Source organism: Marmota marmota, unplaced genomic scaffold (assembly GCF_001458135.2).
Source record: "Marmota marmota marmota unplaced genomic scaffold, marMar, whole genome shotgun sequence".
NCBI classification, from domain to species: Eukaryota; Metazoa; Chordata; class Mammalia; order Rodentia; family Sciuridae; genus Marmota; species Marmota marmota.
Window position 1 is genome coordinate 34298754 of NW_026000016.1, and position 15988 is coordinate 34314741.

A 15988-nucleotide genomic window follows, 5' to 3' on the forward strand; every position below is an offset into this window, starting at 1 on the left:
AGTCTGGTTTTACTATAAGTTCCTGTTGAATGTAGAAATTTTGTGTATAATAATGCTGATGGATAGTTACATACCTCATTGCTATCATTTGAATCTTTTTTTTTTTTGGTACCAGGACTGAACCCAGGTGTGCTTAACCAGAGACACATTTCCAATGCTTTTTCTTTTTTATTTTGAGTCAGGGTCTTGCTAAGATACCTAGGACCTTGCTAAGTTGCTGAGGCTGGCTTTGAACTTGGGATCCTCCTGGCTCAGCCTCCCAAGCTGTTGGGATTACAGGTGTACATCACCACGTTTGGATCTTAAATGTCTTCCCAAAGTCCATGTGCTGGAGACTCAGTACCCAGCCTTTGCTGCTAGTAGGAGATAGTAGAAACTTTAAGAAGCATGATGTAGTGGGAAATGTTGGGATCATGTCCTCAAAGAGGACATGCCCTTGAAGGGGACTGTGGGAACCCAGTCTCATCCTTTCTTGCTGTAAGTCCTAGACATGAGATGTGTGACTTTCTTCTATCACATATAGTCCACCATGATGTGCTGCCTTGTCATAGGCCCCAAGACAATGAGACAAACTAACTATGGACTGAAACCTCTAAAACTGTGAGCCAAAAAATACTTTCTTCATAAGTTTATCATCTCAGGTGTCTTGTTAGAACAACGGGAGGTTGATTAACACACTCATAAAGTACCCTATTATGTTTCTTAGCTACTCTGCTTTAGTTTGGACAATCTTCCCTAGCATTAGTTTTGATTTCTCTGAAAATGAATTTACCTCAAAATATCTACTAAAGATTCCTTACATGAAATCATTTTGATTTTTAGGAAGTTGATTTTTTTCTATGACAAGTACTTTTTCTAGCATTTGATGCTTAGCAAAAATTGAATACCCAGATTTTAGTATAAATCATAGAAGTAAATTTGTATTTTTAAATTGTGGTAAGATACACATAAGTTTTCACCATCTTATCCATTCCTGGGCCTGGCAGAATGGCTCCCACAAAGAAGGGTAATGAGAAGGGCCTTTTTGCCATCAATGAGGCAGTGACCTGAGAATATACCATCAATATTCACAAGTGCATTCATGGAATAGACTCAAAATTGTGCCTCTTGGGCACTCACAGATCTGAAAATGTGTTATGAAGAAGATGGAGACTCCAGATATGTGCTTTGATATCAAGCTCAACAAAGCTGTCCAAGCCAAAGGAATAGGGAATGTCCCATACCGTATTCATATGCAGTTATCTATAGAAGTAATGAGGATGAAGGTTCACCACACAAGTTCTATATACTCTTGTAACTTATGTCTCTGCTAACATTTTCAAAAATCTGCATATAGTTAATGTGAGTGAGAACTAACCACTTACTGGCAAATAAATTTATAAAACTGCCCCCAAATAAAATGAAATGCACCATCTTAACCATTTTGAAGTGCACATTTCAGGGGCATTGGGTACACTCACTGTTGTTATGAACATTACCACCTACCTATCTACAGGATTGTTTTTACAGTTAAGATGTGTGTGTGTGTGTGAGTGTGTGTGTGTGTGTGTGGTGCTGGGGACTAAATTTAGGGCCTTGTGCATGCAAGCAGGCACTCTACCAATGAGCTATATCCCCAGCCCCTACAGTTTTTTAAAATGTAAAAACAAAATATTATTATACACCAAAAAGGCCAGATACATTTTTAAGAAAGTCATTTACATTTTAAATATGACAAAATTCATTGGAACTTTAAATTAGTTTATTAACTCAACTTTTGTGCCAAGGGGCACAAGTTTTAGGCTTGCTATTTAATAGTGACTGCCAAACAGGGGCCTTGGAAGTCAAAATCTAATATCACTTTGAAACCTTACACATTTTGCTCTTAAAGAGAAATAATTCAAAGTACTGAGTATTACAAACTCAGGAAAGAGATTTCTGATGGTACAAAAAACAGACTTTCCTTTCACTTGTTCAGTTCTATTGAAGCAAAACAAGTAGCAAGGGATCAAACCCAACATCCTCCTCATGTTGGTGCTGAAGTCTTCCTACCTGTGGGAGAACCCCTTCCTAGAAGTGATGGGTTCAGAAGGTGGTTTTATTTAGTGGGGCAAGGTAAAAAAACAGCAATAGGATTTACCCAATTTTCTGCTAGCTCTTGGCTAACTGAAAAGGAACACAAGGCTGGAATCAGAACCAGGGTTTCAGGATCCAAGTCAAGTTATCCTTATAAGAGAAATATTCCTCTAGAATATACATCTGTATCCTGTGGAATGGTCTCTTCAGTTTCTCTTTTTTTGTGTGCTGGGGATTGAACCCAGGGGCACTTAGCCACTACTGAGCCACATCCCGCCCTGATATTTTATTTTGAGACAGAGTCTTGTTAAGTTGTTTGGGGCCTTGCTAAGTTTCTGAGACTGGCTTGAATTTGTAATCTTCCTGAGCCGCTGGGATTACAGGCATGTGCCACTGCACCCAGCCTCAGTTCAGATTCTTAATCTGTACATTTCTTTTTCTCAAATGTTGCCCCTTGAAGCTGATTTGATTACGCAATGAATGGTTTTGAAGCTATTTCTGGAGCAGGTGTTGAAGCTTGGGAAAGAGTTTCAATGCATTCTGTGTTGTTACTTCTACCACTTCTTCCACTGAGATTCCCTTCACTTGGGCAATATATTCAGCTGAAATAGAAACGTTGCAGGGCTCATTCCGTACCTGAAACAAACAAACAAACAAAAAAAACAGGTACTAATTCAAACATGACATTCAAGGGAAGCAGGTCCTTGGAGACTGTAGATAAAACAGAAAAAAATGAGTTGGTGAAAAACAACTGATAAGCTCTTCAACAGATAAATGGATAAAGAAAATGTGATATATATTCACAATGGAAAATTACCCAGCCATTTGCTGGTAATTGGATGGAACTGGAGACTATCATGCTAAGTGAAATAAATCAATCCCCCCAAAGCAAAGGTTGAATGTTCCCCTTATATGCTGATACTAACACACAAAAAGGAGTAGGGGAGGGAAGAATAGAAACTCAGTAGATTAGACTAAGGGGAATGAAGGGAAGAGATGGGGGGATGGGAATAGGAAAGACAGTACAATGAATCCAACATAACTTTCCTATGTTCATATATGAATACACGACCAGTGTAACTCCACATTGTGTACAACCACAAGAATGGGATCCTAATTAGAATAAGTTCTAATCCTTGTATAACGTCTAAATATACTCTGTCACATATACCTAAAAAGAACTGATAAAATCTTTTTTTCTGATAAGATCGTCTTGTTTTTTCTTTTAAATTAATTTACTTTTAAAAATTGGAGTGTTTTTTCTTAATAAGTTGATGAAGGCAGGAGAAAAGGTACCTCTGCAATATTATTCTAAGTCTATGCTCCTGCCTTGGGGTATTAACAAATGAAGTCCCAGTTCATAGCATATGAAGCAATATGTAGTAGTGAACACTTGGAGACTAACATGTCTGATGGATCAACTGTTCTTCAGTTTGTTGCGTAAATGTGCTCCAAAAGGTCACCACGCTATTGCTTGGCCTCTTACCTCACAGGTTATATGACAGTTTGACTAAAAGAAAAACACCATCTATCTGGAAAGACCAGATAGCCTATATAATGGAATTTCACTGATTCCAAGATGCATTTCTCCCCACCCCATCTTAACATCTATGAAATGGATATATATATTTTACTGACACTCAGTGGCATGTCTTAGTACAACATGCAGTGTTTTTTCTTTCTTAATATATTGTACCTACAATCAGTAGCATTTAGATTTGATGAAATAAATAATTACTGTTATTATTAATAAGCATTTACTCATGGTGATAATATTCAGAGGAATAATAGTAATTGTTAACGTTAAAAAACCTTAGTAATTAATGTAGCCTAACAACACAATAAAAAATGTGCACAAAAATTTATGTTCAAGTATGTTCATCACATTGTTTATAATACAATCTAAATGGCCAATATTTATTATTTATTTAGAACCAGAAATTGAACTCAGGGGCACTTGACCACTGAGCCACATCCCCATCTGCCGCAGTCTGGCTGGGCACAATCAGGAGCCACTTGTCAAAAGAAACTAACTTTATTTTTAGACCCACACACGCCAAACAAAACAGCCTCTCAGGAAAAACCCTCAGAGCCTCAACTGCCACCACCGGCTTTCCACAAGCCTCTCTCTCCCACACAAGCTTCTCCCCACCTCCCACAATCCTCCTGCTCTTGAGGCCGATTGGCTGGGTCACGTGGGCGGAGCCAAAAAAGTCCCCCAATGAGCAGCTCCGTGGTCTGAAAGGGCAGGGAAACAGCCCAATGAGCATCACTGCAGAGGAGCCAATCAGCTAGATGTTGCTGGGGCCGCTGTGAGCCAATCATCAGCCGGCAGCTGGAAGTTTGCTGGGGCCCCTTCGGCTGTGGCTCTCAGCACCCATCCTTATTTTGTATTTTATTTGGAGACAGGGTCTCACTGAGTGGCTTAACATCTAGCTTTTGCTGAGTCTAGCTTTGAACTCACAATCCTCCTGCCTCTGCCTCCCAAGCCACTGAGATTATAGGCGTGTACCATTGCACCCAGCCAATATTTACTTTTTTTTTTTTTTGTAGATGGACACAACATAATGCCTTTATTTTTATGTGGTGCTGAGAATCGAACCTGGGTCCTGCCCCTGCTAAGCGAGCGCTCTACCACTGAGCCACAATCCCAGCCCAAATATTTACTTTTTAAAAAAAATTAAATTATTTATTTATTATAATTTGTTATACAATGGCAGAATGCAATTCATTTCATATTACACATATAGAGCACAATTTTTCAAATCACTGATTGCGTATTTACTTTTAACATTGGAATATTATATAGTTGTTAAACATGATATGGAAAGTATATTTGTTAATATAGGCAGAAGTGCATACATAAAAGGAAGTTACGAAATAATACATTCAGGCTAATACTATTTTTATGAAATATATGTATATATACATACATGGATATAAAAAGTCTGGACGGACAGAGAACTTACATTTATTTAGTGCTTTTTTTATAGATGACTCTCTGTTATAAACTTTTCATGAAATATTTCATTTAATCCTCAAAATAACTCCATGCAGTAGGTACTATTACTAGTAGTACCTCTTTTTCTAGTAGGTAAAAAAACATCCTACACAGATAGCAAGAAGGCCAGCTGAGGTTAAACCCAAGCAATCTGACTTTAGAGTTTATGCCTGTAACTATTATAGTGTGGCAGATAGTTTTATTTTCTTGTTCATGATCTTCCCTGTTTCTAACTTTCCATAATAAATGTTTAGGGCTGAGGATGTAGTTCAGTGGTAGAGCCCTGGCTAGTGAGGCTGTGGGTTTGATACCCAGCACCACCAAACACACACACACACACACACACACACACACATCTATATACACACATACATACAAAAAATGTTTATTGAATACCTACTTAGTACAAGGCACTATGCCACAAACTCAGTTTTTGTTAAATCATCTAAATACAAATAAAAAAACTGAGTTATAACAGCATTCAAAATTTATTCTCGTTTAGGAGAAAAATGCTAGATCCTTTTCTTTCATTTAACACATCAGGACAGTAATTCTATACTATTCTGACCTATACCCAAATAGAAAAAAGAAGTTATGATCCTCTACTTTCTTGTTCCTGGCTTTTATACTTTGATAAAAAAGGATTTACAAAAATGTAGTTAATTAAACAGGTATGGTGGTGCATGCCTATAATCCTACTGGCTTGGGAAGCTGAGACAGGAGGATTACAAGTTCAAAGTCAGCCTCAGCAAAAGTGAAGTGCTAAGCAACTCAGTGAGACCCTGTCTCTAAATAAAATACAAAATTGGGCTGGGGATGTGTCTCGGTGGCCATGTGCCCCTGAGTGAAATCCCCAGTACCCTCCCCACTAAAAATGTAGTTAATTGGACATTAATTAGTATAATTCACATTGCAATCACAAATAATCATCGTTTGTTAATAATCACATAATGATTTCTGCTGCTTCTAGACCTCCAAATTTTGAGGGACAGTTCTCTGAATTTGGGAAGTGTGGAGACACAGATCCAATAGACATCACAAGCAGTTATCAAATTGTACATTATGAGCTAACTGTAACAGACACTGTCTAAAGCAAATAAAAAGCAGATGCTGTGACTTCCTTTCAGAAAATTATAATTTAAAGCAGTAGCAATATGAAACTATGAAATTTAAAAGGTGATTCTTTGTGGTCTACAATAACAAAATGAGATTCTATAGCAATGATCAGATACAAAAATCTATGATAATATCAATACTTGTAATGAAAGAAATACATAATAACAAGCTAATTAAAAGGAGAAAAATGAATATTTATTGATCACCTACAATATACCAGCTGCTGTTAGGTGCTTTCAAGTACCTTCATGTAGTCCTTACCATAATCCTTAAAGTATAGTATTCTTTTGCCCACATTTTATAAATGAAAGAAAAAAAAGTTTCAGAGAGATTAAAAAGCTTACCCAAAGTCATCTAGTCAGCAACAGAAACAAAATTTGAATCAAATCTTTCTGATTCTAGACACTGTGTTTTATTACATAAATTAGGCCATGCTCCCTAACAAATAACATTCTTTGTAGCACAAAAGCTGTATTTAGAAAAAAACTCAATAAAGGGACTGGGGTAGTGGCTCAGTGATAGAGCATTTGCCTAGCATGTGTGAGGCACTGGGTTTGATTCTCAGCACCACATATAAATAAACAAAATAAAGGTCCATTGACAACTAAAAAATAATTTTAAAAAACTCAGTGTAAACAATCAACCTAGCATTAGGATTCCACTGTATTTACACTATACTGAAAAACATAGTTAAACTGAAACAGCTAAAACGAAAGATACAACCTAAATAATATTCAAATTGAAAAATCATTTACCTGTTTTTCTGGTCCTAGCACAGGTGAATCTGTTTCTAAGCAGATGGAAGTTAAAGGCAACTGTTTCACAAGTTTCTGCTTCTTAGAGAAAAGAGAAAGGCAATAAAATTAAAATGTGAGAAATACAGATAAAATATTAAACCCATATGCATCATTCCAGAAGAAACTAAAATTCAGGCTTTAATACTAAATTGATAAATACTACCTGGATTCCTACTATGTTCACATTATTCCACTATTAACAGTTATCGTTAAAATATAAACACTCATTGATAAACTTATTCAAAGCTTCCAGGGAACTAAGCTTCTAGTTATAACCATAGCAAAAATGAAGTATATCCATCAAGAAATTCAAATATCTGATATCACATATCTTCTGAAAGACCCAAAGAAGAGAATTCCGTCATTGGCCCACCACTGCCACATTCAGTGTTTCTTTCTATTTACCTTTAATTTTTTGAGGAACTACTAAACTGAGTTGGGTGGTGTAGCATCTCACTGTGCCTTTGATTGGCATTAACATAATGGAGAATAATATTGAGCATGTTTATGCACTTATGGTCACTTGATGTTTTCTTGAGAAAAATATCTTTGTAAATCCTTTACCAATTTTTAAAATCAAGGTTTTTTTTTAATTGTTGAGCTGTAATGGTATGTTACGTATTCTAGATACCTGAACTTTTATCAGATACATGACTTGCAGATTTTTTTTTCTCTTTATGTGGGTTGTCTTTCCACCTTATTGACAGAATGCTTTGAAGTATATGTCTCTTTTTTTAATTGCAGAAGTTGTGAATTTTGATAATGGCTAATATATATATTTTTTCTTTGGTTGCTTATGTTTTTGTTGTTGTAGCTAGGGAAACCATTGCAAAACCCAGGTCAAAATATTTAGACCTATTTTCTTCTGAGGGTTTTAGAAATTTTAGCTCCTATATTTAGGTCTGTAATCTAGTTTTTAATTAATTTACATATATATATGTGAGATAGAGACCTAAGTTTAATTTTTGAAATGTAACTAGAATAGTATCATAAGTATGTTTTCAAAGCCTATATATATTTTTTTAAATTTTTTTAATATTTACTTTTTAGTTATCGGCGGACACAACATCTTTGTTTGTATGTGGTGCTGAGGATTGAACCCAGGCCGCACGCATGCCAGGCGAGCGCGCTATTGCTTGAGCCACATCCCCAGCCCGTCAAAGCCTATATTTTAAAGTACATTTCACAAAGTATCGGATGATAAGTTTTAATGAAAGAACTTACCTGTCCACTTCTTATGATAGAAGGTGGAATTGAGAAGAAGTACCCAGCTCTTACTCCTTCCATGGCTACAGATGGCCGGCCATCAAACGCATGCAGCAGTACCTTATCAGCACCTTCCAAAATTAAAGATAAATCAGTGTTCCATTTTGTTTCCTTAAGAAAAGTTTTTCTCTTTAGTCAAATTGAACTACAGAGATTTGAAATTCTAGTAAATCTTGGTCACTGCGATATAAAGGCAAGATTCTATGACTTCAGGGTAGATAAATACAATGTTCAATAAATAGAATAAAAAATATTCTTGGGCTGGGGCTGTAGCTCAGTGATAAAGCACTTGCCTTGCATGTGTGAGGCACTGGGTTCAATCCTCAACACCACATAAAAATAAATAAAGATACTGTGTGTTCATTTACAACTAAATAAATATTAAAAATAAATTTTTAAAAATTTTTTATACTTTATTATTTTATTTTTTTTATTAGCTACACATGACATTACAATGATCTTGGCAATTCATACATTTGAATCAATTGGGGTATAATTTCTCATTTTTCTGATTGTACAGATTGCAGAATCACATTGGTCATAAAAAATAAATTCTTTTAAATAAAATTTAAACAATTTAAAAAACAATTATTTAAACTGCCTATACCCTCAGATTTTTTTCCAGAAGTCTTTGAATTGTCAAATTATTGCCCCAGTAGAAGATCTTTAGGCACATTTATTTTCCTAAAAAAAAAAAAATGCTAATAAAAAAGAAATGGAGAGCTAGATGACTCACAAATTAAACAATTAAGAGTTGGCTTCATAAAATCAACTCTAGTTCTTAAAGGACAATTGCTCAGTCAGCATAAAAATCATGTTTTCAATCATGGGGTTGAGGCTCAGTGGCAGAGCACTTGCCTAGTAGATGAGGCAATGGGTTCGATCCTCAGGACCACATAAAAATAAATAAATAAAGGTATTGTGTCCATCTAGAACTAAAAATTTAAAAAAATGTAAAAAAATCCTGTTTTCAGTGATTTCAGAAGTGTTTAGTATTCATCACTGAGAAATACAATGTTTAATTGCAGGCAATTACATCTGCTTCATTAATTGACAGTGTTTTTTCAAATGGTATGGGTGACTATGAGTTATGACAATAAATGGGCTACGAAATCAATTTAGTAGGTGATAACCCACAAGCATGGGCTTGCATACACTTAAATACATTTACATACAAATACACATATATGTGCTGCTTATGAAAAATGTTAGCTTTCTTTATGTGCATATGAGTCTCAAAATAAAGAAAATTTCTTACTGTGGATGGCATTTAAAAAAAATAATGCTATCAGATATGTTTTTACTTTAGGGACAACCATGAAGATGACAGTGCATTTTATGTATAATGGCCATAATCAGTACAGTATTATTTTGTGAAGCAATAGGCAGAAAACCTACAAAACACTGATCCAAGATGACTGTTGTGTGATTGCCCTGCCTTGCCTTGTTTTCTTCTTTCATGTTACTCATGGTGACTTAGAAGCTGGAGTTGCTGCTGGGCGCAGTGGTGCATGTCTGTAATCCCAGCAATGAGAAGCTGAGGCAGGAGAATCAAAAGTTCAAACCCAGCCTCAGCAACTTAGTGAGGGCCTGTCTCTAAATAAAATATAAAAAAAGGGCTGGTGATGTGGCTTGGTGGTTAAGCCCCACTGGGTTCAATCCCTGGTACCAAAAGGAAAAAAAAAAAACAAACAAAAAAACGAAACCAAACTGGAGCTACTGATTTTTAAAGTAAGGAATATAAATTGATTCAAGTTTTCATTTGCTCTATCCTGTCCTGTTAAATATATTGCGTGAAACCCTTGTAAAAAGTACCCTGACTTGCAAAATCACCTTAGCTGATTTCTGTCTTTGCTCTTGCCTCATTCCCTTCTCTTTAAGAAATCAAATCAAAACGTGGCTTGCTCTATGAGATTAGGAACTAGAAATGTCAAACTTGAAGATTAGACACATGTCTCTCAGGAATCTTAAATACCTTGTTCCTGCAAGAGGCTGATGGTAGGTCTTCCAGCTGAGCGCGAGTGAACGTTTCTGTTTAATAACAACAAAATTCCTTTTAATACTTGGAAATCTGAAAGTATTATTTTTGTTCAATAATTCAGAGAAAAAAGAGATGCAGAACTCCATTTCAGGAGGATTCTTTGGTCATTATTTAATTTGCTCTATAGCTATTAATACAGAAAGATAAGTAAACCTACAGAGGCAAATTTAGTCTTTTGGCTAATTGAACCTGTGTGATTAGAACTTGTCTTTGCTCTTCCTTCTGTTTATCAGTGTTAGCAAATCTGGGAGAGAAATCTAGTCCAATCTGTAACAGAAAAATAAAGGAAATTACATATTTATGGCTTAATAAATCCCCAAAGAGATTCTATAAATCAGTGCTACGTGATAGAAACACATCATAAGCCATATATGGAATTCATATTTTATAGTAGCCACATTAAAAATATTGAAAAAAAACAAGTGAAATTAATTTTAATAACAAACTTTATTTTATTTAACCCAGTAGATTCAAAATATCATTTTAACATGTACAAAAACCTGAGTTTTTTATATTATTTTTCTGGGAGAGGGTACTGGACTTTGAAATTCAGTATGTGTTTTACACTTACAGCCCATTTCAATTTGGAGGACTCATATTTCAAGTGTTCAACAGCTACATGTGGTTATCACACTGGACAGCATAGATCATAGATGACTGTTTCCTTTGATACTATATTGGCATGCATTCTATTATCTATACTCTAAGTTTGAATGTTATTCTTCTATCTTGAATAAGAAATGGACTTTATTAATAGGTGATGAAAATATTTTAGCATTATAAATAATTTAAATAAAACTGTTACAAACTATACCCTATTTAAAGTTTGCTTTTAAATTACTTATGAAGGGATACACACACACACACACACACACACACACACACGCACAACTTTAACTAACAAAAGCAATGATCTACATTTAAGCAAAAGGAAAAAATAAAAAGCAAAGTATTTAGAAATGCTATTAGTATAGTTTTTCTCTCTTATTAATAAAGCCTATGGTTTTCTATTCTTTCATCCCCATGCTCTCTTGCTTATTGAGGAACTCTCAACAAATTCAGCTGAATGAAGTGAACATAATTATTCAAGTCAGTTATAATCACCCATATGAAACTAAGGATTATCTTCACCTATCATATATCATTTGGAGGTCTAGATTAAAAGTTGTTTGATCAGCTAATGGGTCTTTACCTCTCCAATTGCCAACAACTGATCCTTATACTTCTCGATGATAGGCAAAGCTAAATCCAAATCCTGGGAGAACAAAAAGTAAATTTGTTAAAATGGAAGAAGGGAACTACTATTTCATGAGCACATATTGAGTGCTAGGCTCTATGCTATGCCGATACTTTACATTCATTTAATGTATTTAACAGGTTAATGAACTAAGAATAGTAACCCTTCTATAATTGTGAGTACTTCTAACTATAGTCTGAGTAGAAACTTATCCCATACCTATTCAGATTATAAAAATATGACTTTTCAACGAAGAGTCCCATTTAATCATTGCCCTCTGTTTACAGACATTTCCTGGCAGTTAGTTAGGAAGTATAATTTGGTAAAATTTTGGATTATTATAGCCAACTGGATCTTTTAAAGACATAAATCACATCTTGTCACTCCACACTTTACATCCTCCATTACATGTAAACTAAAATCGAACAAGGTCTTTATGAGATATCTGTCCAATTCTTCTGATTCTATCATTATCACTTTCTCTATCCCTTTAGCCATATCAGCCTTCTATTTCTTCTATCCCCAGTACCTCAAAAAAATATAAAGTAAAACTAAACAAAACAACAACAGCAAAACACCATCCAAATTCCTATCAAATAATCATTTTTTTTTCAAAGCACTTAGTGCTTTGAAAGTTTTCTGGTTTATATAATTGTTGATTGTCCCATCTAAAATCTAGCTTCCATGAGAGGGTTTTTACTCATTGTCAGGTCTCTACTGCTCAGAGGAGGGGCTGGCACATAGTAGGTGCTCAGTAAACACTGGTTAACTAAATGAACACTTATGGTAATAGACCTCTATATAAATAGTAGAGATCCTTTGGAGTGCTGTCCTGCTCTGGTTTCCAACATTTTGGATTGTGATTCTCTGGCAGTTAAGCTAATTGTATCATACTCAACAACTCAGGAGGACAAGAGGATAAGCATTTTTACCTGAAGTGAATTAAAAGCAATTTCTTTTCTTTTCTTTCTTTTCTTTTTTTTTTTTTTTTTGGTACCAGGGATTGAACTCAGGAGTGCTTAATCACTGAGCCACATCCTCAGCCTTTAAAATTTTTTATTTTTTATTTTTTTTATTTTGAGACAGGGTCTTGCTAAGTTGCTTTGGGCCTTGCTAAATTGCAGAGGCTGGCTTTGAACTCATAACCCTCCTGCCTCAGCCTCCAGAGATGCTAGGATAACAGCCATGAACCACCATGCCTGGCAAAGCAATTTTATTTTGAAATAAATTATTTGCCATTATGGTTTGGATATAAGGTATCCCCCAAAGTTTCCTGTTAATGCAGGAGTAGTTAAATGTAAAATGATTAGACTATGAGACCTAATCAGTCCATCCTGGCTGGAGAAGGTGGTTCACTGGGGGCATGCCCTGGAAGGGCTGTTCTACCTGCAGTCCCTTCCTCTTTCTCTCTCCACTTCCTGATCTCACTGTGAGCTGAGCAGAATTCCTGCACTGGGCCTTTCTCCTATGATGTGCTGCCTCACCCAGAGCAATGAAGTTGGCTGTCTATGGATGAAAATCTCCAAAACTATGAGCCCCCAATCAACTTTACCCCCTCTAAGTTGTTCTTGCTGGGTATTTTGGTCATAGTGGTGAAAAGCTATCTAAAACATATGCCAAATTCATTCACTTCTCTTTACCTGTACCACTCTCACTTTGGTTCAACCCATCATTATTCTCACGTGAACTACTGCAATAGCCTTCTAACTATCCTTTTTTCTTTTTTGCCCTCCTCAGAATTCATTCTTCATACCGTAGACAAAGGGATCTTTTTAAAATATAAATCACACCTTGTTACCATCTTTAATGTAGGAATATACTAAATACATTAGTATAAAAGTCGATGGCCCTAACCAAAGGGTAATTACTTCTTTGAAATGATCTATCAACTCCATTATATAACAAAAAACTCAAAAAATTGTGCATCTTCATGATGCTGAGTCAGGAGACAAGCATGAAATATAACACATATTGAATACAGTGAGTCAGTGAGACCATGTGGATAGGATGATTTTAGAGAGAGTATAATATCAATGCAATTTAATAGCTTGAGAGCAATTCTGAAGAGATGCTTTCATGTTCAGAGAACCCAATTATACCCGTGAATCTTTGTACCTTTCTTTTTCTAGATATATTCTATCACTTTTTTTCCAAAGAAATATGACTACAGGACAAAAAAATGTGGAATAAAGTAATTTATAATTCTATCAGATCATCATAATTACTATCATTTCTGTGTTTTTCTTTCCAGTCTTTTCCTTGTGGAATATATTTTTATTATTATTATTTTTTGGGGTACTGGGGATTGAACTCAGGGGCATTCAACCACTGAGCCACATCCCCAGCCCTATTTTTGTATTTTATTTAGAGATAGGGTCTCACTGAGTTGCTTAGCGCCTCGCTTTTTGCTGAAGCTGGCTTTGAACTTGAAATCCTCCTGCCTCAGCCTCCCAAGCTGTTGGGATTACAGGCATGCACTACGGTGCCCGGCTTGGAATATGTTTTTACATGAATGTTACTAATAGTCAATAAACTATTTGGTATTGTTTTTCTCCTTATTATAGTAAACATTTTTCATGTGCTACAATAACTTCATAATTCTCATTTTCTATAACTGAATTATAATTAACATTCTACAAGTCAGTTAATGATTCCTTTATTTCTGAACCTTGCAGCTGTTTCTATTTTTCTCTACTATAAATAATGTCATAACAATTTTTTTTTGTGAATGAATGGATTACTTTCTTAGAATATAAATTAGAAAGAGGAGGATAACTGGGTCAAAGTTATTACCAGGAGCTGGGGTAGAGCTTGGTGATAGAGCTCTTGCCTAGGATGTGTGAAGAACTGGGTTTGATCCTCAGCACCACATAGAAATAAATGAATAAAATAAAGGTATTGTGTCCATCTACAACTAAAAAAATTTTTTAAAAAGTTATTATCATTTTTATGGGTCTTGTTTTATGTGACTATTACCTTTAATGTAACACTTCTTTGGTCTTCTGGTGAAAGTTCTTGAACTGGGTGAACACCCAAGCATGGCAGAATGAACCCGCTGTATCTAAAAATGTAGAATAAATTAAGAACACAGGAATATAGAGTAGGCAACTACAGTGTCATTATAAAGTAGAAAAGAATCTTAATTTTAGGACTATGCTAATATGCTTTTCCTCCCATTCTCTTTAAAAATAAATATTTGATGTTATATAACTGATATAAGTGTCCTTAATAGCAATTCTTTAAAATTTTAATTAGAAGGAGTACCTTTCTGAAAGTTGCATAATCTTTTCAAATTCTCCTGAATGTTCAGCAACTGCTACAAGGGCCATAACATTGGCCTGAAAAAAAAAATAGAATAGTTAAGAGTCCCAAACAATATACATCACACATTTAATTCAAATTCAAATTTTAAATTTAGTTATTTTTATTTACTCAGGCTTTTATTATTAATATAATAATAATGGCTAACACTGAGTACTTACTGTTTCAGGCCCCAGGCTCAGTTAATATAAATATTATCTCCCTTAATATACACAGACCTAGGAGGTATGTATTGTTATAATCCACTGTATAGATCAGTAGCAGAGTTTTGAATACAGTCAAATAGCTTAAATAGGTCATTAGGCCTGTGGGATTGTAAAGCCCACCCACCTAATTAGGCTGTATGTAAAAAGATATTGGCAATCATTTCTAATTCTATTACTCTCCCCCCACCCCCAGCGCCCCCCCTTCCCCCCCCCCGCAAATAATAAGGATCCAACCCAGGGCCTTGGGCATGTTAGGCAAGTGCTCTACCACTGAGTTGCATCCCTAGCCCTTTTTCTAAATTCAGTTTTAAGGCAGGGTCTCACTAAGTAGCCCAGGCTGTCCTCAAACTCATGATCCTCCTGCCTCAGCTTTCTGAGTAGTTGGGATCACAGGCATGAGCCACCACACCCAGACTCTACCACTTTCTGATTAGACCGCGAAACGCTAGTTATGATGGATTTCATAAACATTTCCAAAAACTAATAATTTTTCTAGGAAATAAAAATGTTTCAGAAAACTTTTATAATATATCCCCAATCTCTAGAATAATGTGAATTTAAGAACTTACAGATGGACCATTCTGTTATACAAGACTAGTAAGAATGGTGGTTTCAGGAATATGTTTTGAATTCAGACTAACCTGTCTCTATCACTTCACTAGCATGTGTCTTTGAACTAGAGATACTAATTTCTCGGCCTTAACTGTGTCATCTATCAAATGGGAAATGGTTGGCTACAAAATAGTACTTCCTCAGAGGGTTATAAAACATTAAGTGAGATAAAATTCAGAAAGGGCTTAGCTTGGAGTGGCCTCCGGACTCCCTGTGACCGCTGCTGGGACTGGAAGACCCCAGCTGCCACATTGAAACAGGCAGGGCCTGGCGTGCCCCGTGGGCATCCCTCCTTCCCCGAGTGGCCTTGGCTGTCCCGGCCGCCCCCCCCCCCAG

General features: G+C 35.7%; 1 protein-coding gene across 6 annotated transcripts in view; it reads right to left on the reverse strand.

The window, feature by feature from the left end:
* The window catches only part of Tatdn3 (TatD DNase domain containing 3), a 37036-nt gene that overhangs the window by 9240 nt on the left and 11808 nt on the right, over positions 1 to 15988 (reverse strand). For 3 of the 6 annotated variants that reach the window (XM_015483664.2, XM_048809412.1, XM_048809413.1), the window contains 8 exons: positions 14778 to 14851; positions 14490 to 14574; positions 11469 to 11531; positions 10434 to 10543; positions 10211 to 10266; positions 8194 to 8306; positions 6928 to 7008; positions 1724 to 2691 (listed from right to left, as the gene is read on the reverse strand). In XM_015483664.2, the coding sequence (XP_015339150.1) occupies positions 2548 to 2691; positions 6928 to 7008; positions 8194 to 8306; positions 10211 to 10266; positions 10434 to 10543; positions 11469 to 11531; positions 14490 to 14574; positions 14778 to 14851 (726 nt within the window). In that variant the 3' untranslated portion in view covers positions 1724 to 2547. Of the gene's footprint in view, positions 1 to 1723; positions 2692 to 6927; positions 7009 to 8193; positions 8307 to 10210; positions 10267 to 10433; positions 10544 to 11468; positions 11532 to 14489; positions 14575 to 14777; positions 14852 to 15988 lie in introns of those variants that run through there. The other 3 variants (XM_015483665.2, XM_048809415.1, XM_048809414.1) reach the window with 3 other exon arrangements.